Here is a 27,812-nt window from a genome sequence, read left to right as displayed (position 1 = left end):
ACTCAGAATTTCCTCATGGAGATGAACAGTCCCTAAAGGGGCTCCAGGAGAGATGGGGAGGGACTCTGGATCAGGGAGGGGAGCCATAGGACGAGGGGGAACAGTTTTAAACTGAAAGAGGGGAGATTGAGATGAGATCTGGGGAAGAAATTCTTTGCTGTGAGGGTGGTGAGAGCCTGGCCCAGGTTGCCCAGAGAAGCTGTGGCTGCCCCATCCCTGGAGGGGTTCAAGGCCAGGTTGGACGGGACTTGGAGCAACCTGGTCTGGTGGGAGGTGTCTCTGCCCAGGGCAGGGGGGTGTTTAAGGTCCTTTCCAACCCAAACCATTCGATGAGTCTATGATTAATTCAAACAAACCAAAACCCCCCAAAAACCGACTCCAAACCCCCCTAGAGATATAAAATATCAGGCAATCTTGTCTATGAGTAAAGTCACTGCGCAACAAACAGAAAGAAGAAAGGACACCAGGCTACAGCAGAAGGCACCAGTGGTGTGGTACCCGTTTGGACAGAGTTCCCCAAACCAGCCCAGGCAGCAGCCTTCCACTTCGCACAGAAATAAACAGATGCACTGAGATTTACACCTTTTAACTCCCTTCCCAGGGCTATTATTATTTCTAGGCTCATACAAACTCTTCAGGAAGTTTGGTATTATTGCATTAAAATGTAAAAAATGCAACTAAATATTCATTAACTAAGGCAAATAAACAGAGACAGAAATTAGAAAGAGGTATCATTCATGAAAACTAGCCCCTGAAATAAACTTCACTTCATTTGATATATGGTAATTTCAAGACAATGAAACCTTAAAGGCTTTACCAAAACAGCAGCCCATCATCTTTGATATTACAGCAATGGATACAGTAAGGGATACTTTTACATCACGATACACGGAGTTGTTAGCACATTAATAACCATCTTTCATCAAGCATAAAACTTGCAGTTAGGAAATACAGCTGCAATAGCACAATTATACTACTCTCAGCATATACCCTGAAGCAAAGAAAACAAATGGGCTGCTTTTCATTACGGGACTTTGGCAAACATCTCTAAAGACAATGTTTGCTTTCCAGAAACAATCCTGAGAGGCCTTTAAGAGTCTCTTTCCTGAGGTAAACCTGGTACATGAATATATTCATACTACAAAATACAAATAGTAATTTTCCAGTACGTAGTGCCTTCTAATTTTTCTGTAAGACAATCTACATCTAAGTCAAATATTAAGTTTCCTACATACACGTATGCTTTGTTTAATTCAGCAGGATGACTTGTATGAGCAAAAATAAGCTGCCAGTGTCAGAACTGGAATCATAAGAGACAAAAACGATTTGCAAGCACCAAATTCAAAATTTTCTTTTAGAAAAGACCCCTCTTAAGATATTAGACAGGGAAAAATATTCTAAAAGGGGTTAACCCCCAACTAAACATAGACATGGGCACACTGAAATGTTTTATGTACACTTTAAGCAATTATATATTCTAATTGTATATTTTTCCTGCATAAAGCAAGTGAGTTGTGCTACGGCAGCATCTGAAGTAGCAGCAGACACCTATTTTCTTAGGCAACAGAATACTACTAACTGGGGGAAAAGAGCGTGTGGAGGAAACTTCACTTTGGTATAGAAAAATAATCTTACACTCTAGAGATGGAAGAAAGAATGATCCTAAAATGCAGTAGCAGTCTTATTCCCAAGCAGCTCCTTTCTGAAAGCACAGACTTCCATGAAATTCTGTAGTGTAAAACTACCTCCTGATTAGCATCATTTCTCAGCGTACATATCACCGCAAAAACAGGAAATCACAGCTTTTCAGTGCAGGAGGCCAGCAGTAAAAATGGTTAAGATTCTCATAACAAAGTTAGGCTGCATCCTAAACACACTACAATATCCACAACCATTTTTACAGTTACTTTTTGTTTCAAGGGAGCCCTTGCTACACACGTGTGGACTCAATACAGATTGTATTTCTTCATCATAGATTCCCAACTTTATTTCAAACTTAGATTATACTGAAATCTTTCACAAGAGGAAGTTCAAAAGACAAAAAGCATCCCCAGATCTCTCTCATCCTCCATCACAAGGGTACTTCACACTCCAGAACAGGTGCATTTTCTGTCCAAGCTTCTCCCCAAGGTGTCCAAAAGTTAGTGCACATTTTGAAACATCGTACGTCTTGTTCAAGTAATCACATTTTTAGATAAAAAAGAGAATAAATAATAAATACCCAGCAACAATATAGGTTACCTACACAAATTAGACTGAAATTGGTTTGTATCAAAGCAAAGAGAAAGAATTCCTCAGAAACCTTCCAACACCAGGAAGCGATGAGAAGAGCCCACCAGCATGGTTCTTGCTGCCGGCAATGAAAGATAAATAATTATGGCCAACTCTCTCCTGCTTAAATCTGGACATAATCCCTGGCTAAAACCTATCTTCCATGATGTGGGCTATGCATGAATGAAGCTTAGAGTTATATTAACTTCATAGCAAATGAGGACTTCTGCAAGACAGGATTCTTCAGAGCCTGGGTAAGATGAAATATTTTATGAGCCTCCTCTTATTTTTGTCCTCGGTCAGGAGAGACCGAGCTTGAAGTTTGTTCATTCGTTTGGTCTGTTGTCATGTTTCGAGCTGCAGGAGTTACAGTCTCCACAAGCTCTTTTTGCACTTCAAAGTTCAGAAACTGCTCCCTCCCAACCCACGTTCTAGAAAACAAATTTAAATACAGCATAGTTATGTACAGACAAGTCTGCTAGTCTGGGGTGAATTAAACCTTATACCTTCAGGTGCTTCTTTTCCAGGAGCTCTGGGGCAACCACAGGCTCTAGAGCATAAAGCAGCCCAACTTCCACTTCTATGTGTCATATGCACGAGTGTTTCATGGATTGAGGCTACAACTTGTAATCATTTACAAACCAGGTTGTCTCTCCAAACAAACAGTGGCTTTGCCCCAGGCTGTTCATTCCTCACTCTTCTCCCGATGGTATCCTTCCCTCAGATCTCCTTCAGACAAATGGCATTTTTCTCCCATGCAAATAGGATCAGGCAATGAGGTAGTTATTACGTTGCATAAAATAACTACGGGGCAAAGATCTCTATGGGGATAACTAGAAAGTTAATGAATTTTGTCACTGTTTTCCCTTTCCTCTTCTGAACCCCGAATTGCAACGGCAAAGCAACACCTTACGCAGAGGCAGGTGTGACCAGGACAATACACAGCGCTGAGTGATCATTTCTAGATACTTGGCCAGGCTCTGAACTCACACTTCAGTCAGATATTGCAAATATTCCATTTTTAAAGATTACAAAGGCTCAGCAAACACCACTAGTCAAGCAAAACAGTATTTCCCAGAGCAGTTAAGGGTTAAAACATCTGAGTACAAGTGTGGGAACCCTGAGCACCCATGTACTCATATTCAGTCCAATAAGGTGTTCTTAAAGAGTGTTTAAAAAGAGATGCAAAGGCAAAATAGTATTAATTCGCTTGCAGGATTTTTGGAGAACAACGTAAATCCCTAATTCTGCTTGATTTTATGATTCTTTAGGAATAATTGAACACAATCCCACTTAGCACTTAAACACATACTTAAGTGCAGCCCTGAATAATGTCTTCCTTTGAAATATTCCTTAGTCACTGCACTCTACACACAGGTTTTGATGCTACAAGCCAGAAGTACATTAAACAGAAAACCTGTATTTAAATGGAAAGACAGGACAGGGATAAAATTGTCAGCCAATATACAGACAAAAATATAAATGTTTGCTTTCTACATTCTTGTATGATTTCTTACTTGTTATCGCTGGGCAAAGATATTGATATATTCCTTACCTTTAACATAGTGAATTCATATGGCTGGTAACCTCTGAAACTTTCATGGATAGCTGCCATCGTGTGCGAAGTTTTCTCCCAAAAGTGAAGAAGTGTTGTCTGTAAAGCAGGACAGAATTTCAGTGCAATGTCAGCTTTGACACCAATCTGCTTTCAGTGCACATGTCGCATCTCCCCTCCAATACTAGTTACATGTTCTTACAGTTGAATATTGCCATGGTAACCTCTAAAAAACCCAGACATTAACAGGAAATCTTTCTTTTGGAGGTCAACGTTTTCTTTGGATACCTGATATGTTGTTAACACATGAGAAAGGAGGTTGCATCTGCTCGCTCCCAAAAGATCCACTTTTTGACAGACATCAGTCTTCAGTTTGTCAAAGTTGAGTTTCGCGTGTCGCACTTGAGCTTGAACCTTCAAACAAAGGGACAATTGTTTCTGTAGGGAATTTTTTTTTTCTCCATTTTTCATGAAAGAGCAAACTAATGCAACTTTTAGGGAAATCAGACAACTGAACAGAGTTGATTAAAATTTATACAGAACTTTATTATAGCACCAATCCCACTGAAATTACGATATGGCAGGCTGATAAATGCTAAAATATGGCTCTTACTATCTTCTACGGTACTATTTTTCTAATATATCCAGTGAGGGAACTCTGTTTATAAGAATAATATTAGCATTAAATATATACTGAGAAGATAGTATTTGGAAAACATATTCATTTTGGTATCTCTACGGAAATACCAATTCAAAGCCTGACCAACAAATCTGGAACTAGAAGTTTACGACATAATGTCCCTGCACCTGTGCCTGTACATCTCCATGTACCTATAGCAGGAGACAAATTACACTGTCAGACCTTAAAGTTGACAATATAGCACTTCAATAACTTTGAACTGCTACAAAAATTTTGTTCATTCAAGTTTTCCTTCTAAAACGGAGTGCTTTTCCTGTTCATTGCTGTACAAAAAATATCAAGGCCTCCTTTCTTAGGAGCAAACAATTTCAGTTTCAAAGGGTTTTAGTTTTTCAAATTACTCTTCTGCCATCTGTTAAGTATATAGAAGACACTGTCTGTTACAGAAGCTGCACGTGTTTGACAATAATACTGGTATTTTCATGATCAAATATCAGGGTAGAAAGTTGATGTAGGTGTTTTGTCCCCAGGATCCCCCATTTTCATGACGTCTTTGTACAAGACCCAAATACTATATTAACAAAACAGATTTCTTTACAACAAAATGTGTATACAAAATTTAGCTTTCTTCCAAGGAAATTGGAAACAATCAAACCACAAAACATGATGTTTTTCCTATAACTCTTTCACAGTTACAATAAAATGTTTACCCAAAAAACCTTCCCCGTAAGAAGAGCTGTGGCTCTGCAGACTGACAGCCCAAGTGAGCAAAAACGTTAGTTCTGGGGAACAGAAATACTGTGTCAGAGATGGTGGGCCACAAGGAAAAAAAAAGTACTAGCAAATGTAATTTTTAATTTCTACAACTGTAAGCCTGCACAAGGACTTTATACAACAGACTGGGATTGGGATCTGTGTATTTGACATGCCCAGACAGATGATTCAAAATACTCAACGTAGTGCTGTGCTACCAAACACCACACATGTCTCTTGCCAAACAGTGAGGATGCAATACTATAAAAACTATTAAATTCAGGATGCTTTTAGGGTTTTTTTGATATACTGAAAGTTTATTTAGCAGAACTGCTCTCCATTTTGCAGTAGCAGCGCAGGATAGCCAAGAAAACACTGCATACTACATCAGCATGAATTTTGCATTTTATATGTGCCAATAAATGCATTTTCAATTCTAATTATTATTAGACATCTTTTAAGATTACTCGTGGCTTCAGGAATTAGGTACAAACCCTTAGCACTTACAAAGCGTAATCTACTTAATACTGCACAAGTTATCAGAATGAACCTTTGGTTTTCTGCTGGAGGGAAAGCGGATGTAATACATCCTAATCTTCTCCTTTCTCTGCGATTACTCCCTAAGACACGAGAAACAGGACCTCATTGTGGTTCTTGCTCCAGAAAATTTTCTATTCATATATTTAACTTCACTAAAGCTGAACATAGGAAATTTCTTCAAAATCTTGGTCTGAGAAATGTGAGGATTTTACGAAGAGAACTGCATCAATCCAAATGCAATTTTGACATTTTACTATGAAAAAGCTCCGAAGCACCTGAACCTGAGGGTGGTAGCTGTGAGGTTTATGCTGTACAAAGGAAATCTTGGGATACTACTGACATTAAAAAGATTGTTATTAGTAATAATAAAAATTATTATTATTACTACTCTTCATCTTTTTCTAAGCAACAACCTGGAGTGACCTGCTCTTGATTTCCCAATGCAAACATGTTTATGGCATAAAATTCTTTAAAGAGAGCACGTAAGGGAACATAAGTTTGGAAAGCAGTATCTTATTAAATCCATAGCTTGATAAACTGTAAGACAACAGATAAAATGGGAATAATTTTAAAAGACTAAAATAAATAAGTAAATAAATAAATGTTAAAATCCTAAACCCTGGGGGCTTGAAAGTCAAGATGCTGGTATGCTTGATTGCAAGGGCAAATGTTTGCCAACACAGGTCTCTAAACCTATAGTCAAACAGAAAAGTTACAACTTTCAAGAGTGCTAACAAAAAAAAAAGTCCAGATCCAGTTAGAAAATCCTATTCAGTATGTTCAGTTACTACAACACAGATTTATTATGTATTTTTAAGGAATCTTTATGTCTTCTCCAGTACATCTGTATTATTAGTTTCTTTTTAGTCTACTGAAAAAGGCAAGATTTATTTTCAGTATTAGTCCCATTTCAGGGACAATTCCGCCAGTGAAGCATCATCTCCAACATGAGCTTTATGTCGGACAAATGCACTAACTCACTTTACATACAGTATATTTTTGTCTCGGTGTTTCCAACGTAGAAGCAGTAACAGATGCTTCCAGTCTAATTTGTCACCCAACCTCTCGCTTACTCCATCTGAAAAGCAGGCACAGCGTGTGTACAGGCTGGAAGGAGGGGGGTAAGTAAATCAAGGCGGGGGGGGGGGGGGGGGGAAATGCCTGGAATCGAGCAAACCTTCCCGCTGGGGGCCATGGGTAAACTCTACCGGCAGATGGAATCAGTACCGATCCCGGCATCAAATAAGCACAGCACCTTCTGGCATACCCGATCCTTGTAAAGACTACATAAAATTAAACACAAACTGAAGTAGGCTGTGGTTTGAGCACAAAGTATTTAGAGTGGATCTTAGAGCATTTCTGCGTGTAGCACAGAAAGCGTAAGGAATCACAGAATCACAGAATGATATGGGGTTGGAAGGGACCTCTGGAGATCATCCAGTCCAACCCCCTGCCAGAGCAGGGTCACCCAGAGCAGGTCCCACAGGAACGTGTCCAGGCGGGTTTGAATGTCTCCAGAGAAGGAGACTCCACCACCTCTCTGGGCAGCCTCTTCTAGGGCTCTGCCACCCTCACAGGAAAGAAGTTCCTCCTCATGTTGAGATGGAACTTTCTATGTTGAAGTTTGTGCCCGTTACCTCTTGTCCTGTCACTGCCCACCACTGAAAAAAGCCTGGCCCCATCCTCTTGACATCCACCCTTGAAGTATTTATAGGCGTTGATCAGTCTTCTGATCTCAGCCTTCTCTTCTCCAGACTAAAGAGACCCAAGTCCCTCAGCCTTTCCTCATCAGAGAGATGTTCTAGTCCCCTCATCATCCTTGTAGCCCTCTGCTGTACCCTCTCCAGCAGTTCCCTGTCCTTCATGAACTGGGGAGCCCAGAACTGGACCCAGTGCTCCAGATGGGGCCTCACCAGGGCAGAGCAGAGGGGGAGGATGACCTCCCTCCACCTGCTGGCCACACTCTTCCTGATGCCCCCCAGGATGCCATTGGCCTTCTTGGCCACAAGAAGGAACTAGATTCCCAGTTCCCAGAAAACTGTAATAACTTCATAGCCTGAGTGGCGTTATGGCAAGGAGCACCTATTACACTTTTACACGAGTGTCTATAAACACTTACTGATTTTTTTTTTCTTTTTTTTTTTTTTTCTAAAAAAAAAAATCCAGATTGATGCTGGGTAGTCAGAGAACAGAAAAAGTAATTTTTTAAAAAAATAATGCCTGTAACTAAACTTTCCCCCTGTGCAGTGTAAGGACTTCCAACGTCTTACACATTACTAATCCTGATTTTGGTGTGTTTTGGTCTGTTCTACATTTTGCAGACTATGCTTTGACCCAACCATTCCCTTGGGTTGGAAGAGTACTTATTGCAGTCGTTAATCTCTGCTCCCTCAACTTGTAGGAATAACACGTAAGAACAATGGTTAAAGAAGAAGAGGTAGCCTATTTCTGTTTGTCTGCTTCAGCCCTGGTTATTAACATCTCCACTTATCATCTGATGAGAAACACCAATAAAAATTAATTTTTGGAGATGAAATTTATAAAGTGAGAAAAGCCTTGGCCAGTATAATAGATCCAAATAACTCCCCTTAGGTCTGAAGCCGAGCAGATGTACCTCAGATTTGTTCAAGAAATAGAACTATGGAATATGAATTTAGATAACCCGAAGCGCATAACGAGTTCCAATTATACATTTCTTAAATTTGCCGTTTTGGACTTAATTATGATTGTCTGCGCTTGTGCACGCATCCCCACGCACCTCATCCTGTTGAGCTTGATTAAGCAAATTTGCAGTCACGTTGCAATTCATATAAAGGACAAAGAGCATAGTTTAGTGGCTGAAATGTTCATGGTGAGAAACAAAACCTAAATATTAACACAGAGATATCCAACATAATCCAATGAAATAATTGGATACACTGGTAAAAAGTTTTTTTCCTTTAATCATAACATTTATTTCTAGTCAGCATACACAAATTGCCACGATTTTAACACGTGTTTTGCTCTCCTTACACTCCGACCCAGCGGTCTAGAGACAAGAACTAGTAAAAAGTCACATTATAACTGAAATGTTATTCCCCCAGAGGCAGCAGCTTTCACGCAAACTTTGTCACTCAAACCCGCTACATTTTAGCTATTTTCACAATCCCATCCTATTTGAATTCGTGTGACAGAACCATTCTCACGCTTACTTTTCCTTCTCAAAAAACGAGGATTCTTCATCTACCTCTGCAAACAGAACGGGAGAGAAAATAACAGCTGTAAAAGTTTTAATTCACGCACAAGAACAGTTGCCTCTGATGATAATTCCCATTTTCATTTGAATATGTGACTATTCCCTTTGACTCCAATAGTATTGCTCATTATCATTTAACATTACGGCAGTTCCCAAAGGTTTCAATGGACTCAGTCCCATTGTCCTCGACACCAAAGAGCACTGAATAAATGACAGGTCTGCCCCAGAGTCGTGGAATATTTACGCGCAAGCCCAAATGTTTGAAGGACAGGGGTCTTAAACTAAGATTGCACTGGGAAAACAAGCCCTTTACTGGGTATCTACAGGGGTGAGTGGCTCTCTCCCCCAGGACAGTGGAGTCTACCCCACCGGAACATTATCATAGAATGGTTTGGGTTGGAAGGGACCTTAAAGCCCATCCAGTCCCACCCCCTGCCCTGGGCAGGGACACCTCCCACCAGACCAGGGTGCTCCAAGCCCCCTCCAACCTGGCCTTGAACCCCTCCAGGGATGGGGCAGCCACAGCTTCTCTGGGCAACCTGGGCCAGGCTCTCACCACCCTCACAGCAAAGAAGTTCTTCCCCAGATCTCATCTCAATCTCCCCTCTTTCAGTTCAAAACCGTTCCCTAAAAAGCATCAGCGCTGCCTCTGGGTGTCTGGATATAACGCACTCAAGCAACCTCAGCCTTCAGCTCCTGATCCAAGAATCTGGAGAGTTTGAAGGGCTGGGAGGTGGGGGTTTTTTTCTGCTTATACTGATTTACAGTAAAAATATAAACATATCCTGACTGGTGGGAAGATAAAATTGAGCTCTTCTACTTAAAATTCCGAGCTTTGTCGGGGGCTTTTTTTTTTTGCGATTTCTCATGGGTACAGCCATAGGATTTTAAACTCCTCTCTCCCTTTTCCTCCTGCTCCCCTCAGGAAGACCTAATAAAGATGCTGTAGACGGGAGAATATTTGCGTACCAGGCAAGGAGGGGATTATGTGACCGACCTAAATTTCACACGGACACTTTACACCGACACGTGATAGCTCTGCTACAACGCACGGCTCTAAATTAGTGTGTAGCACACAACTGATAATACAACAGAATTTCTCAAGTCCAGGAAATTAATAGAAATAAAAGAAGTGTTTTTATGTCCTGTTCCCATCTGTGCCTGTGATGCTGTATAATGCTATAGAACTACTGGGGGGTTAATTATTTTTTCATCGGGAAAGCGATCACACTCTGACAGCTCTTACTTCTAACATGCCATGCTGCCCCCAGGCACTGAATAAATTATAATTTGAAAAGGAAAACATAGGAGCTTTTTAAGAAGCTATACTGAAGGAACCTTGCAAAGCTGCATTACTTAGAAGCTAAACTATATATACATACATTCACCTATGTATTTTTATCATTAGAGTATCATCTACCTGAATGGAACAGAACAACCCGAACATCTTTTAAGGTTGGATGAGAATGTTCTGTACTTTCAATCTTTTAGCAATTACAACTTTTAAAACCTTATCCACCTAGAAAACAACGTAATAACATAATAGTGAAAGTTTAGTGTATTTCTGTTGGATTAAGCTGTCACAATTTTAAAAACACATCAGATGTCATTAGTTTTAGTTGAACTACTACTTTTTAAAAAGACCACAATTTTTATACTATTTTAAATAAAACGAATTTATACTTAATTTACTTTTTTCAGTGTGTTAAAAACACTTTATTAGAAACATTCAGGTATTTGTGGGTAACAGTTTTAAATTCCAGGAAGCACTAAAAAGGATCCCCTATTTTCTCCGATTCTGTGACTTTCAACATGTGCTATCAGGACACGGCCCATTTCAGCAGTTCTGTGAGAAGAGCCATTCTAACTCCTATATCATCTTCCAAACTGGAGCCACTATTTTGGCTGAGTTTTTGACAGAATTCGTCCCTGTGCACAGCAGGATTCCTGTCCCCTCGGGTCGTTCATACCTGACCCAGCTTTCAGACGCTCGGCAGGTTTTCTAGAAGAACGTTCCTTGACAGTTGCTATGTATTTGGCTTAGAGAGTTTAAGGTCAGAACAAATCAGGAGATTAACATCCCAAAATATTACTCCTGCACTTACCCTCAGGCGAGTCTTCCAAGACACATGAGGTGTGCCTAGCTCAGACGTTGGCATCTCCGCCACTACCCTGTGATCTGTTTTAGGGGATAGAGATCGTGCCAACACAAACAGTTGACTCCAGAGTTTGGTTCTTGTTACCCCAAAAGTGCCCAGTTCTCTCCCCTGGACTCGAAAGGGAGCTTTTGATGACCAGTTGAAGTTCAGACGTCTACACAGCACATGTCTCAAGTCAGGGGGGGATGAATCCTAACCCAAGTGACATCCCGGAAAAAACCCTACTGTTTTCTTTATTGCTAATAATAACTCTAAGTATTTAAATACGTGCCTTTCTATGTCAAGGAGAATGTCATCTTAAAGGGCAAAGTGCTTAATGAGCATTGCTGGATTTTTTTTTTTTCTTAAACAGCAATATAAAAATATAAGGTAAGAAAAGATGTTATTAGTTACGCTGAATCAACTACTGCTATTTTGAAATCTCAGTAGAGGATTTTTTTCTAAAAGGTATTATACAAATATCATATTTACCAAACAGCCAGGTTGTGGAAATGCACTGTGACTTCTTTGTGGATTTTATTCAATAGAATATGAAATTTGCTCTTTGTGTCACATTTATGCCACATTTTCCTCTTTAAGTTTTTCAGTGCTCAGCCTGTAAAAATGTTATTGCCTGGAGCCTGTTGGCTCCCACGCCACGTAACTCCAGCCTGGCAGTAACGAGTAAGCCATGGTCAAAACCGCTTACTTCATAACCACTGACAGTCAGCAGATGTGAGCAATTCTCTCACCCCGCTGAGGATATAAGGTTATGGCTGCCTCGAATATTCTTCCTTTTTTTTTTTTTTCCTCCCCCAAAACCCAAAGGTTGGTTGTACCATCTTCTGATATATTCAGTGACGGCTACAAATTGAATCCTACCAAGTAGCTTTGCCTCTCTCCTTTACGCAAACACATATTTATCTTACTCCTTTCTCTCTTTTTTTTTTTTTTTTTAACTGCCTCACTTCCTTCCCAGCCCCGTATTTATTCCAGCTGTTCTATAATGTACCTTTTCCAACTCTCTTATGTCTCTTTAAGGATGAGGGAAAAACGAGAGCCTCCTCACACATTAGGCATCTGATTCCATAAATATTATATAGCGACACAAAGATATTCTTTTTTCACTCTATATTTTTCGTCCACCCAAAGCCAAGTTGGATTCTCAGGAGCAGATCAGTTCAGGCTTAGTCACCAACGGAGACAGGTGATGGACAGACAGTGGATTTTTGTTTGAACTAACACATCCATCCTTAAGAATAAGGTAACCCCGAGGCAGGTTTGAAGGTCAAGGTGGGTTTGTGAATTTGCAATGCTGGAGTCAGATTGGCTCAGTGCCTTCTCATGGTGGGAGAACTCTCTGTTCTGTGGTCTAAGGCAGCACAAACACTTCAAGTGAGCTTTTCTACCAAGGCAATAATTTCTTTAACACCTGTGTAACAGAAGATTTTCCATTATCAAAATTCAAAAGCATGTTGAGCTGTAGAATTTTATAACTGTAGGAGTACTCAGTTTCAATTGTCAGGGTGTATTCAAGTACTGCCTACGCCTCAACATGCCCAAATAATAGAATGCACATACAAACGCTTCACATATTTTAACTGCAGGACAGTACATAAGCTTTGCATTCACACGGATTCATTTGGAGAAGGGGCGGGGGCAATTTTGAGATGCTCCAACTTTCCCACAGTTATAACTGCAGTGCAGAAAGAAGCTCAGACCTCAGTACTGTACTTTCATGACATTTTGTACCCCCTTGTACAGAAGTCTACATATATATTAAGACCTGGGGTTTGAATTTTGGAAATAGATTGCCAAAACCTATGGGATGTATGGATGTACCTAAACAGGCCTAGCTCAGCTTCCAGCATCCGTTGCCCAAGCACACAGGCAACACTCCTCTCTTCTCTTTCAAGTCCTAGAGAGTTGTCTGCAAAGTGAAACTTTTACTCATGTTATTTAAGAGGGAAGTGGAGCACTGAACAGGGTTATTGTCTACATGAACCCCCTGGAAAAAAGTCTACAGAGCTAATTTATTTCCTTCCTTTTCTTATTTTTAAGAAGATAGTTTGTTAAAAATAAATACTGTTGGAGCAGGCCTTCTACTGGGTTAGGTATTTAATCAGAACAGGTCCACCAATTAAAGATACTCTAAATTCATATGCCAAAAGTCTTCCTGCTATTCAATCAACAAAGTATTCTAATTGAAGACATCTCAAGAGAACATGGGGGTTTTTTCCTTACCCATTTAACCTTGCTGATTTGAATTTGACATCTTTTTCTCCCTACTATCAACCCCATGGTAGTGCGAAGACCTGGATCCAGACGTGTCTCTGCAGCAGCAAAGTTTTGTTACATCCAAATCAAATTTCCCCGAGACATGAAAACTATCTGTAGCAAGTAATATTGCTCTCTTCTAAATAACAACTTTCTGAACAGCTGCCCTGCAGCAATAGGAATATACTTCCTCCCCCATTATTAAAAAATAATTTAGTCCCTTCACAGTAAAAAAAAAACAACCAACACAAACCAGGTTGAAAGGTACCGCCCAACAGCAACAGAAAACCTCTGAAGTTTTTTTCTAAGGAATTGCCAGGAATTAAGGAGATATTTTCTTCCTCCTTCCCAATTGCTGCCCCTCTAGCGTGGCCCAGCGTGGGCAGACACAGCCTCTGTGAAATCCTTTCCACTTCTCCAGCAGCTGGACACAGCCCTGATCAAAGCTACATTTCTCAGCACAATCCAGCGAGTTCCTCCAGCCAAAACCCAGACAACAAAATCTTTAGCTCTAAGCCTCAACAACAGCTTTCACAAACAGAGCAGCACAGCGCAATTCCACGATGTGAACCCGACGGCTCTACTCGCAATGAGTCCATTACAACAAAACATAAAATGAATATAAACAGAAAATACAATATGTCAGCTTTTGAAAAAAATTTCTATCAAATACAGAATGCAACCAACTCTCAAACATAAAATGCGGATCACCTTCATAATTCCAACTGCTATTTACTGTAAAAAGAAGGAAAGCATGTTAAATTTAAGAAGCTGAAAGCAGCAACAGTCTTCAATTTTTCAGAATCGCACTCAAAATCATTATTGAAATTAAGATCACAACACAACATAGAAACCAGGCAAAGCAAAATCGTTACTGAGTTGGCCCTTTTTAAAAGATTCAAGAGCCTCCAAGCCCACGGCCCTAGAAACAGAGAACGCATGTCACTTCTGCTGCTTAACTGAACTGGTTTAAAAATTATTTTGAATTAAATAGATGCCAAGTATGTTTACACAAGACATTTCAAATTAAGAGTTATTCACTTGAGTTTAAGCTGAGGAAAATACATTTTTAAGTTGAACTGAGAGATGCCGGTCTCAAAACGCACCAGTTCAGCTCCATTTGGGCGCCACCTTTCAGAAAAGAGCACCTCTGCAAAGCCATACATCTTCCCCAGCAAAAGGGCTATGTGTACTCCTGGCTTCTCCTTTCCAAAAATCTTCTTCCCCCACTCTTCAAATACATTCCCCTGCACTCCTTACATATTACCCACCAACTTCCCTCTCTCCTGCTTGTGCAGGAAGAAATCGGCTCCAAATGAACGTGTCCACACCGTACACAGGGAAGGGCCCGACCTCAGCAGCTTTGACTGAAAGAGCTTTGGGGTCTTTAAAGGAATAAAATGCACGAGAGCAGCTTTGCCCCTCAGAGCTTCCACCTTCTGGCTGCTCTCCCACTACCAGCCAACAGAGAACATAAGGTTGTCCTCAAGCTATTAAGATGGCAAGGTTTCTCACAGTAATTTTCTTCATTTCTACAGTTTGCATCAATACACAAATTATTTTTAAAAGGGAACAAACATGAAATGACAACAAATAAAGGAAAGGCAATAAATACACAGCTTCTAGTCTTGCTATAAAGTTTGCTTTTTTCTACTTTAAGAAATTTAGATACGTGCCTTGGCTTTCTGTTGGTAACAAGTTTCAGCATTAGTCAAACCCAGGATGTGTGCTTTACTACGCTGAAGGGAAAAGACAAGTGTTAACACTAATACACAGCTTGAAGCAAGGACCCACAAAGAAAATAATTACTGATGATTTTTCTACTCTTGTGGCCAGGCCAACGTTCATCTAAGCAGCATTGAGTTTGGGGATAGACTTCTACATGACTGGCCCACGTTGCCCACAGAAGCTGTGGCTGCCCCATCCCTGGAGGGGTTCAAGGCCAGGTTGGAGGGGGCTTGGAGCAACCTGGTCTGGTGGGAGGTGTCCCTGCCCAGGGCAGGGGGTTGGAACTGGATGGTCTTTATGGTCTCTTCCAACCCAAACCATTCTATGATTCTATAATGAGCCCCAAATGCAGCTCTAGTAGCGAGCACACATCTGTCAGTTTGCAGTCGTGAGGAATTACCACACCAGCATCCTTAGGCACATATTATTCTAAACTGCAAATGGGTGCGTATTTTTGTGCACAAACATATATCCTCTTTGGGGAAGAGTTTGGTCCCGATAACTCAGAATGTCTCTTCTCCTCAACTGACTACAAGGGAGCTGATAAAATCCAACAGTTCTTTGCACAGAGGCAAATAACTCTATGTAGCCTGAAAACAGAGAGTAACATTTTGTTAATATGCTGAAAATCTACAAGTTGCCAAAAATGATTGCAAAGATTTGGAGCAAGAAGCAGGCTGTCCAAAATAAACGGCAAAAGCAAAGAAATAAGCTTTCCGGTCTGAAAGATCGTGTTCAGCTCTAAACCAGAAGTAACCTGGACTTAGTGCTAAAGGCTCTGAGAATTGCTCCGAGTTTCTCATAACCCAATTGTGTTAATCACAGCAGATAAGCTGAGAGCAAAGGATGGCTGGCACACATGGTGCAGGGAGGGATACTGGCAAGTGGAGAGCAATTAGACAGTTGGCCCCTGCAGGAAACGGAGACAGGTAATTATTACCTTTGAACACTGGAAGGCCAGAGGGGCAACGTAAAGAAAATAGTAATATAGCATAACATTAATCTCTCTACTATGTCCATGATTTTATTCATATAGTAATTACACAGTTCAGTTTATCTCCTTTACTGAAGATATTTTGGAGGTCTTCTTGAATTCTTTATGTGCAATGTCCTCATAGTTAGAAAATGTCACTTATATTTTTCATTTCTTTCATGCAAATTAATTCTTCAGAGCCTGAGCGAGATGGTTACTTGAGGCTGGGCCCCTTCTGAGGAGGCAGACGGGGGCAGTGAACAAGCTGGAATAAGGTAAAGTGCAGGAGGAGAAGTCCTATAGTTGAGGTTTTGGGTTTTGTTTTCTATTTAATCTCTTTACACATAGATTATGAAATAGCACCCACTAATAATCATAATTCCCTTGGAACACGATGTCTGTTCCATCAATAAGTATGCCTTGTTTCCCTCAAAGCAATTTAATTATATTTTGTCCACAATACAAACTCAGAAAGATCGTATTTATAAAAAAAAAAAAAAAAAACACACCCAAATCTTTCAGCCTTCACACTGTGTTATCACAGAAGAAACATTTGAAATCTAAGCAGGGTTCAGGCAGAATATCCCTAAAACAGGGATGAAATGGCACATTAGCCATTTTTCTCACTAGAACAGTGGGCTTTTTTCAATCCTATCTTCCATTCGGTTTCATTACGCGAAGGAGAAAAATCAAACACAGCATCTTTGTAACTGCTCAGAGCCCATGCAGCACATAAGGCCTTCGCTCTTCACTTAGGAAGTAGAAGCAGATGGACCACATTATGTACGTACCCAGGCAGTTTAGGGAAGCATAAGAAGAATTCCTGGGCAGTGGCGACCATAGAAAAACTCGGTTCTCTTGTGTAAACAACATTTTCCCCAACAGCTGTATTCCCCTTCCTGTTTATTCTTCTCTCCTGCAGAATTCTCTCAGTCTGGTCACATCTGTATTTCATTTATTTTTTAAAAAATATTTCTTTAGCTATCTTCCTAGCCTTTTCAGATTATTAAGGCCGAGGGAATTTGCCAATTCTCATTTCTCCTTTCACAACCTATTCTGTTTACATTTTTACACTTCATTTAGGTTCTGAATTCACATAATGATCCACATGGGTTAGGGGCTTTGCCCACACAGACTGGTTTGCAGGGTTAGAGTCTTCATGGAAGTGATGGAAAATGTCTAGGAAATCATCTTTTTTTTTCTGGTTTTAAGACCAAAACAGAGCAGAATAAACAGTGTTCAGTTGTTCCTTTCTCTCTTTTTTTTTTGTTGTTTCAATATTAATTATAAAATGTATAAGCATATAATGTATTAGACATGAGAAAGTCTTGGAGCTTAATTTTTGTCACATATTTGAGAGTGCCTTTTTAATATTGGGGCTGCTAATAATTATTATATTAAAGCTGAACTTCACATCACCATTGATTTAAATAATTGATTTTTTTTTTTAATATATTTGTTGTATTCTGTTGGAACATTACAAGTTCTGCTACTTTCAGGAACAGAAATTTTTAGGATGTATTTATTTCAAGAAAAGGTAGGCAGACACAAGTCTGAAAATGCAAAATTAAACCAAGTCTACCTTTTTTTGATTTCAGCCAGGTTACAGGAAACACGGTTGTTAAAAAAATATATCGTGTCTGTCGTCCAGCACTTCATTTTATTCTATTTTACAGCCATCTTGCTGAGTCTCACCTCAGACTCTTCTTAAAAATAACAGAACAGATGATGAACTGCCTCTCAAGGGCAAGCACCAATCTCTGGAAGCAACTACATTCTACAAGCAATACCTCTTAAGATGATGTCATCTGTTCCAAGAAGCCTGTTTCTATTTTTAAGCCGCACACTCTTATTATGCTTTTAAAAGGGCATCTCCATCACACGCTGTTACTTTGCTTTTAACCCAATAACAATCATCAGTGATATTTAATATACATGAAATGGCTTCAGAAAATCATCAATTTTAGCTTATCGTCTACCCTGAACCTTACAAATAGTACTTGAAATAGTAATTTAAAGTTATAAGACTATAAAATGCTGTGAAGAACATCTCTGCTTAAGGTCATGGTTTCAAAAAAGGTGCATCTCTCACAACTGCCTTAAAACTCTCGAGCATTTTGTATGTAAAGTATCTCGGAACGTTTCGGTTTCTCCACTTAATGGTACTGAATTTGACACTGAAGAACCTGGAAAAAACATTAGAGCAGAAACCGCCCAGAGAAAACACGCTCAACACTGAAGCTCCATCTGCTTTTACAAGGAGAGACGATAATGACAAAGCAAAAACTACAATTTTGTATAAAGAGCACTTTTTCTGTGTGGGTTTTTTCACTATCATAATTTCTAGGTAAATGATGAAATTTAACATTTCCAGCACCATATGCTTTCATATTAAAAAGCCACTTAAAAAGAGTAACGTTCTTACTGCTATTCCCTACCAGAATGAAACCAAACATTCTCTTGGTGGCACAGGCATGTCACAAGAAGTGATGTACGTGTAGGTGTTGCTTATCTTTGTACTGTAAGAGCCTGCTGCTACCTCTTTAGCTCTGCCATCACATCGCTACGCTGAGACGTGGATCTCGGGGAGCAGCGTGACACCATCAGACTAATTTTAGAGGATGCAGCTATCCTGCGGTGACTATTATTGGATGTCCTGGAATCTCACCTATTCATCTCAGAAGCAGCAGCAATCCAAATGGATTGGAGTTTCTTTGGGTGTGTGTTGGGGGGGGGGGCGGATCTCTTTATTTTTACGGAAGATTTAGAACTAAGAGTGGTAAAGATCAGGACAAGAGGTAACAGGCACAAACTTGAACGCAAGAAGTTCAATCTAAACATGAGGAGGAATTCTTTCCTGTGAGGGTGGCAGAGCCCTGGAAGAGGCTGCCCAGAGAGGTGGTGGCGTCTCCTTCTCTGGAGACATTCAAACCCCGCCTGGACACGTTCCTGTGGGACCTGCTCTGGGTGACCCTGCTCTGGCAGGGGGTTGGACTGGATGATCTCCAGGGTTCCCTTCCAACCCCTACCATTCTGTGATTCTGTTAAAGATGGACCGTTGAAGTGCTAGATAGTGATAGATTCTACCATCTCCCATTCCAAACAGGCAGTATGAAAGCCAGCATTGTATTTCACATTATAGTGCCACATATCTCATACCTAATGTGTGGTCTCCTTATATCTTCCTGACATTTCCAGAGTGTAACCACCATCACCTGCTTTCTCACATGGAAAGGCCTATATTTTGGTCACCTAATGGCAAACGTCTTAAGTTTTCCAGATCATAGAATGGTTTGGGTTGGAAGGGACCTTAAAGATCATTGAGTTCCATTCAAGTTAACCTCGGAATTTAATCACCTAAAAAGAAACAGAGACAACTGAGGTCTACAACTTGGTTGGTTTTTTTTTTTTTTCCCTTTTTTTTTTTTTTTTAAATTTTTAAAAAACAAATTTGGTAAGCAGTGACCACCGTAGCTGGCTCCAAACATCAACCACTGACACCGCTATTTGTAACTACGGCAGCCGAGAGTCTATTGATTTCACCACTCTGACTGCGACGGCCAAAGACATTTTTCTTTGAACCGCTGCTGTACTTCGCTGCTGGGAAAACCAAAAGACTTTCCAGCTCAGTATCGTCTGCAGATGTAATTATCATTAACACGTTGACTTTTTAATAATTGAACTAGGACATCAAAACTAAGAGTGTCACCCTCAACTGAATTATATTTATTAGATGTAGAAAATATATTCCAAATGCACAATTTTGTCCTGGCGGGAAGAGGGTTTAATTGCTCTCTAAGGTATTTCCCATCCTTATATTCTATGACCCTCTGAAACTTTGTTTAGTCTCCCTCAGCCAATATTCTCAACTCCCAACTCCCGAGAGCTCTTATTTTTCTAGCAAAGCTAAATTCATTTTTCCAGAAATCACTCATAAGGCATCGTAACAATCCAGATTTGCAATCTTTTCCTACTAATTTAGTAATTCAATTAAAAATGAAAAACAACAACAAAAAAACCCTGTAATGTTATTTATAAACCTGTGTTTACTTACTCCCCAGTTTGTTAACCTCTAACCACATACAGATTTCATTTTCATTTTTTCCCCAGAAACCGAAATTAAGTTTACAAAGATGGCAACTGCCAAGTCCATTTTTATTTCAAACTTCAGCATGTAGGTCCCGAACGTCCCCTGAAAGGCTGCAGCAGATGTAGCTTATCCAGACTTGCTGAGATTTTTACAATAAATACATACACTTCAGCGTTTCCCTTCTGACCTTCTAATCAATGGATTTATTTAGATCTTCCTTTTTCCCCAGCTGTCCACAAAAGCTTTAACTGAGGGTGGTGAGATCCCGGCCCAGGTTGCCCAGAGAAGCTGTGGCTGCCCCATCCCTGGAGGGGTTCAAGGCCAGGTTGGACAGGGCTTGGAGCAACCTGGTCTGGTGGGAGGTGTCCCTGCCCAGGGCAGGGGGGTGGCACTGGATGGTCTTTAAGGTCCCTTCCAACCCAAACCATTCTGTGATTCTAATGTCTAGATTTGATGAGAAAGTCTGTATTGAACTGTAAAAACATTTAAGATGGCTTAGCAAGTCAAATTGAACAGCAGGACATCTTCTGTCTTCCTGCAGGCTGCCCGCGGGAGGGTGTTGCCTGGCGGCACAGCCTACCACCCTGAACATTGGCATCTTCCTTCTCAGGAAACACACGGAAAAGCTTAACTTTTTCTGAGCTGGAGGAAGGACACGGAGAGAGTGTCAGTACTTGGGTAATTTGGACTCTTTTTACAACATCATGGCAGAGCTCACCCTATAGTCACCACACAGATAAAACAGCCTGGATTTAAAGAACCTTAAAAGCCTGATCAGGGATGGAGAATTTGGTAAAGGGGAATTAACTCATTCAAATTCTTTTAAATATCACAGCGTTGCCAAGGTGCTGTTTAAATTCTCTGAAGCAACACTTCAGACTCTGAACGTGGGGTGGAAGACCCCTGTATCTAGAACAGCACTGGAGTAGCCACGAAACATGTTCACAGAAAAAAAAAAAGAAGAATGAAGGTACATAGCATTTATAGAACTGTGCCTGGAAAAGTAAATACTTCACCTGTTTCCTTGGTTTGACTCAAGTAGCTACAATCACGTGGATATCTTCAAATAACACCGTAAAAAGGCTGTTCGGCAGTGTCCTGGGACATTTTGAAAGTGGTCCTATTGCTGGGTCTCGCATATTTAGACTGATGCCTTGAGAACAGCATTAGAAAATTCTTTCAAGTACCTCCTTGTTTTAAAAGAGAGCTACAAAAGCGCCAATGTTTTAACTCAGATTTTATCAGCTCTGAAAATACTGACTGAACTATTGATCTTTTAGCCTGAGCTGTTCTGAGGGAAGGTATGAAAACCCCATCTGGATTGATTTAGCTTTGGTCTCCAGAAACAAGGACCGTAGCTGTATACATAATGATACATTTAGGATTACATTATAAAAGGCTACACACTTAAAAAACAGTCCTATAACCGAGCGATATAAATACTGTTAATGCACTATGTGCATTAAAGATCATGAAACCAGGGCTGTTTACTTGAAATAAAACAAAAAGATGTTTACTGAAGTAATACTTAAGATTTTTAGAAGCCTGAAGAAAACTTTCTTTCAAGTGCTCCGAGAGGATCAGCTTCATTAACTACTTGCTGGTCTATCACTAGATAATGCAGCTCCAGATCAAACACAGTGATGCGATATTTTAGAACCATCAGTAATTATGACATATTTCTCAACATAAAACTAACATGACTTCTTAAATTGTTATTACAGATCCAAAATCAGCTCTAACAACCCAGCATTACACTGCCACACTATGGCACAATTAAGATCTGCAAGCAAGAATAGGACAAAAAGACAATAAAAATAACTCCTCTATTTAATTATTTAGGACTGCATTATCCACTTTCAGTTTTGTTTGCCTACTACATTTGTAAAGCACTAAAACCAAACTCTTGTGTCTTGTTCAGAAACAGCTATCTAGATACAAAAATAAAGTCTGCAAGCATAATGTAATGGGTTTTTTGTTTTTCCAAAAAGAAAAAAAGCAAGTAGTTTACTTTCTACAAGTGTTAAAATCTTCAAAGACTAGTTTGATCTGCCTGTTGCACAGATGGGGTATGTAGGGAAGTGGATACCAAGGGCATTTCTTTACTTTGTTGGCTACAAAATATAGAGCTTTTTGTTCTCTCCATTACAATGTGATCTGAAAGGGTTTCAGCAGACAGCCAGAGGGAAAAAGGTTCAAAAGACCTTCTCAGAGTTTGTTTTTTGTTTGGTTTTGTTTTCTTTTTGTTTTTGTTATTTTTAATCTATTTGAGGTAACACTACAGAATCTACATTAATTTTTTCCTTATGATAGAATATAAATAATTTCATATCTAGAAATATTTAAAGATACTTAGCATTTCCACATTTTTACTGGTAAGTTTTGTGAGAGCTTTAAAAAAAAAAAAAAAAACACAAAAAAACCTCACAAAACTTTTTTTTGCTGACCTTGAAGCACAGTCACCCAGGGTGGTTGAAATTTCACATCTAACAACTACAGCAGCTCACTGTAGAAAGCATACATTATTTTAATTACTTTGCCATTTATATAATTTATACGTTCCATCGCATTTATTTCGCAAGAAAGCTATAAATCAATTTTGTATCACCATTACCAGTACTGCTTTATTCATTCTGACATTCCATTTTTTAAGTGTTTTCCTAATAAATCAAACGTTATACATAAGGAATTGGCTGGGGCCAAGACCATACCAATTATTTTACCTGCAAGAACTTGCCATTATAAACATTTTCCACAAGGCATAATAAAACACGTCTAGTGCCACAAGACTTACAGGAATATCCTGTACCGAAGCATTAAATAAAGATCAGAATGACTAGCTGGGGTTTCATTTGTTCCACCCCTTCCTTAATTGCTATTGTCACCACTTCAGTTTACAAAAAAAGGCAAAGCCTAAACGCACGCCAGGCCTTTCCCGACAGGAAGGTTTATTCAAACTTTTAAAATCCCGAATTAAGTATCTTTCATCTCTAAGCACTCTCAGGCACAGACTGCTTAAGCCCTCGATGGACAGGGATTCTCTTTTGTACATCACCTGTCTCTAAGCCACATGCACATATGCACGTACACTTTTAATGTAATTTCTGTTATTAGGCCTCTGCTTTCAGTTATCACACAATTTCTGTCAATTTTTTTACTGCCATTAGCCAAAGCACAAGCACCCCCGCTATACCTAGGACCCCAATGACTCCTAATAGTCAAGGTTTATAAACAGCAAACTGAACATTATAGCCTTTTAACAAAATCAGCTCTAGAGCCTCACTAGCAAATGTGAAGTTTCCACGAGCATTCCTGAACTGACTGGGGCAGAATCGGTCCAAAGAAGTTCTATACTTGCACATGGTGGCAAATCTGCAGACAACTACCACCTAAGACTTGTGATTTTTGGAAGCCCTTTGAGAGGGGAGGAGTACAGCAAACTCAAGTGATGCTGAATGAAGACGATTTACGGAGAGGCCATACTCAGCAGCTCTAGCGTTTAGCAGTTGCCCAAGAGTCAAGCTGAACGGCACGAGGAACTTAAAAATTAATTCCAAATTTGCAAACCCTCCCCAAAATCCAACGATAGCAAATTTTCAAAGTGTCTGTTTTTAACTGCACCCAAATATTTAGCAGCAGATACTACAGCATTTCTGTTATTCTGTACTTTTTAGTTGCAAAAATCAATTTTCCCTTCCCCAGCTGACAGGAGATGTATCTTTTTCAATTTGTCATTGAGGCATCACAGGTAAATATTTAAAATCAGATAAACCTCTTTAAAAATATGTATTATTTAAATTAGAAAGATTTAGGCTGAAATTCGACTACTGAAAAATGCTGTTTCTTACTACCATATCTTTCTTTACAGCCCGCTGTGTGAAGGATACTGTATTCCCTATCAGATTAATTGGAGTTCTGTCACATGGAAAAGATTAGTTACGAGAAATGGCATCCTTATTGATCCTCAGAAGAATCAAACCCACCCTTCCTTGCCATTCAGCAGGCATCCCCTTCCAGGAAACTACAGGAAACTTCATACCTTCCGGAACTTCTCCATCTGCTTATAAAGATCTGGATCCAGCTCCTGAGACACATCTTTCATCCAGAGCAGAGCTCCTCTGTATTCAGTCCGATACTGCTCCATTCGGTTCACTGTCAGCCACGTGTCCGAGATGGCCCGATATCTGAACGTCTCTACTTCTTGATATAACCTACTCAAAGGGGCACGCAGCGCTAACCTGGGGGAAAACATGAAGGAAAGAAAGGAAGGAGAGGAACATGTTAAAGAAGTTGTTCCACAAAAGGCAGATGGATTAATACAATTTCTGACACTTCACTAGCCATCAAAAAACCCCATATACAGCCAAAGGAGTTAGTTCAATTAGGTGCTAGTGTATGTTCAGACGGTTTTACAGCTCGGTTGGGGGTATACACGAACGGGGTAATTTTGCACAAATACTGTGTTTGCAACCTTCCTATTCAAGCAGTGACCTCTCACTTACACACGGGAGTGGAAAAGGAACCTTTTCTAATGTGCCAATGTATTTTAGCTAGCCAGATTGCTTACATGTATGCTATTAACGTTCCTCTTCGCAAGTTGCATTTAACAACTCTAAAAATGTACCTAAGGTAATTTATTACTGGATACATACCACAGATGTATCAGGATTGTTATGTTAAGCTCCAGAAAAAGCACTTCCATTAGCCTTTTCATCTTCAAATGTACATGTAAATAAAGAAGTCATCTGTCAAGTAGAAAATTATCAGATTTTCTTCCTTCTCCTCCTTTTTAAGGAATCTGAACAATTCCTTTGAAAGATGTTTAACTTTTAGAAGGATTTAGGCATTTTCTTAAATGTTTCTTCCAGCAAGTACACTTTGGAAAGGCAGTAGGGGACACTGTTGTCTTCCCTATGCCATCACTTCAGCTCCTAAAGGGATCTCAGAACCAGACAGGATTACTCCAACATTTGCTTTGCTTCGCTTTCTCCTGCTGCCTCTGCTTTCCTCTTGGATGCCAGCAGCCACCTCACTGGAATGGGTTCAATCAGTCCCACACCCGTGTAGAGCTGGTTTAATGTGCTACTTGGGGACTTCCTAGGCATAAGAGAATTTCTAATTTCAGCTCCAGTAACCAGCAGATTGTCTTCTTGATCTCCAGCTACTAAGCTAGCTATTGGCATGCAACGTAAATAAGAGCAGTCCCAGCTTCAACACGAGCTTTAAGATGGCTCAAGAGAACAGAGACAAACCATTGGGTTTATTTCTATACAAGTTTATTTAAAAAGATGGTTTAAAAATGCATTGAGTAAGAGATATAATAAAAGGTGAACTTCTTATTGTGCCTTTTTTTCCCCCACACATTTTTTCCTCATTCTACAAATACTTACCCAGTCATTCAAAGGAAAACACAGTTTATGTAGATGTCATACAGTGGGATTTCTATAAACAGTTAAGTTTTAGAAAGAAGTGAATCATAAGGGCTTTTGCTCAAAAGTGCCTTACGTGTGTTTTAAAGACCCCACTCACGGCTGTTACTGGATGTGCTAATGACCAAACTCTAGCCCAAGATAAACAGATGAAATTCTCAGTGCTCTGTACGTGACGTTTTATTTTGAGCCAAACAGCTGCACTGTTAAGCTAAAGCTGGAAAGCATCACAGTAATTAGCAGCCCAAGAAAATCCGTAGAATATAATGGAACAGAATTTTCCCTTGCAAATGATGGTGAATTTCAAGCTTTCATAGCCCCAATACTGTTCAGCTCAGAGGGGATCTAGGATCTTCGCCTGGGGGACTTCATGGTGTAAGGTTAAAGCAGAAAATGGCATCCAGACTCCTCCTTTCTCCTCTGTCTATTTGAGGTATGAGATTCCACAGCCCAGAAAAAGGCATTCCCTTACCTACTTCCCTGCCCTCCCAGGACCCAGCCACCTCCGCAACGGGCCTGACATAGCATTTCTCTGCAGCTTGAGAAATGCCATCAAGCAGGAGAAGGACCTGACATCAGCTCCTTTCCCACCCCGCTGCTAGAGAGGCCACGCAGATGCACCTGTACAGCTTTAGACCTGCTGAGCTGAACAGGCAGAGGTGGGGCATCTGGAGATACACAGAGACAGAACGTCCATAAGACAAAAAAAACCCCACAGAATCAGGCCAAACTACAGAGAGTAAACCACAAGTATGGCCAATACTACAGCAGGTTTGGTCAAGAATAACTTTCGTATCATTTGGCTCCTCACACATTTCATATGGCAAAATGAATTACGCCAACAGTGAATCAACAACCATTATCCCATGTATTTTGCAAATCAGACAGTGATTCTGACAGACACACCTTTGCTGAGACGAAAAGCAGAGGGCCTTTCCTGTGGCTTGCATCATTTTTCCTGCTCTTGTTTTATCCTGAGAACCCTGCGATCGAAGAAATTTCCCCAACTCGTTTTCTTCCTGAGACAGAACTAACAAAAAAATAAATGAGTGGTCAAACACGTTATTGAATAGGTTCCTAACAGCTTTAAAACTGCCCTAACATCAAATAGGCTAAGTCACTCAAAATTCAAGCAGCACAGTAAAAATAAGTAATTTCATGGAATTCCTGCATTTATTAAATAGAAGATCTGATTCACTCGAGACATATGTTGATAAGTTTGCTGTAGTTAAGAAGAGTCACAAAATTCCATCCGTGCTGAAAGATACCAGGAGAAAAATGCTATTTCTTGAACAGAAGAATTACACTGGTTAGATTACACAGAGGGCCCAATCTTGGTTACAGTATCTTTTAGTCTTGGGGTTTTCAGTTCATTTATTTGGGGTTTGGGTTTTGTTTTGTGGTTTTTTTGTGGTTTGGTTTCTTTGTTGTTTTTTTTTTTATAAATTCTTTTTTGCCACCTGGACTGCCTCAGCTGACCTTTGGTAGCATACCTTCAGTGAAGCTAATTCTGTGTTACACTACCCAAAACATGTTCACTTGCTCTTCTCTTGCTCTCCATTTCTCATGCTCGACTACAGAACTGACATTTTTCACATGAAAAAATCTACTACTTCACTTTAAAGGACATTAATTTTCAAATTACTTTGCAGGATTATTTTACAACTTTAACATTCCACACAATTAAACAACTTTTTAAATTTATATTTCAAATATTTGAAATATTTTTATTTCAAATTAACTGGTTGTTTTTTTAAATAAGAAGACGAAGAAAAATGAAAGTGTTTTTACACTGTCTTGTTGGCTACTTCCAAACTGGGACCACGAGCCTTCATGATCTCTCATCCTTTCAAAAACATTTCATCGTGGCCTCATCTATTAGTCTTTCAAAGCATCTGTCTCCTACAGCACCAATTTCTTCCCACCACCAATAGGGAGAACGGACTAATATAATGAAAGCAGATCTCTTGGAGTCCTCTTGTCATTTTTCCGAATGCTGACAGTCAAATCCAATGCAGACCCGTGGCACAGTCTGGTAGAACACGCTTCATGAACATCTGTGCATCAGAGATTTCATTTGCTACCGTGCAACACTTCTGGAACTCAATAAACTGCTGTTCTGTACTCTAATTTTACCTCCAGATCCTGAAACATCATCTCTGACTCTCTTTGGACAGGCAAAA

At 39.9% G+C, this 27,812-nt stretch overlaps 1 protein-coding gene across 2 annotated transcripts in view; it reads right to left on the bottom strand.

The window, feature by feature from the left end:
- The window catches only part of ICA1 (islet cell autoantigen 1), a 67,218-nt gene that overhangs the window by 21,379 nt on the left and 18,027 nt on the right, over positions 1-27,812 (bottom strand). For both annotated transcript variants that reach the window (XM_074151095.1, XM_074151094.1), the window contains exons 6-9: positions 26,536-26,659; positions 24,240-24,438; positions 4,115-4,240; positions 3,827-3,925 (exon numbers count right to left, since the gene is read on the bottom strand). In XM_074151095.1, the coding sequence (XP_074007196.1) occupies positions 3,827-3,925; positions 4,115-4,240; positions 24,240-24,438; positions 26,536-26,659 (548 nt within the window). The remainder of the gene's footprint in view (positions 1-3,826; positions 3,926-4,114; positions 4,241-24,239; positions 24,439-26,535; positions 26,660-27,812) is intronic.

This window comes from Numenius arquata, chromosome 7, assembly GCF_964106895.1.
Source record: "Numenius arquata chromosome 7, bNumArq3.hap1.1, whole genome shotgun sequence".
NCBI lineage: Eukaryota > Metazoa > Chordata > Aves > Charadriiformes > Scolopacidae > Numenius > Numenius arquata.
Note: the sequence above shows the minus strand (reverse complement) of the source record. Positions and strands in the feature narration are given on the sequence as shown.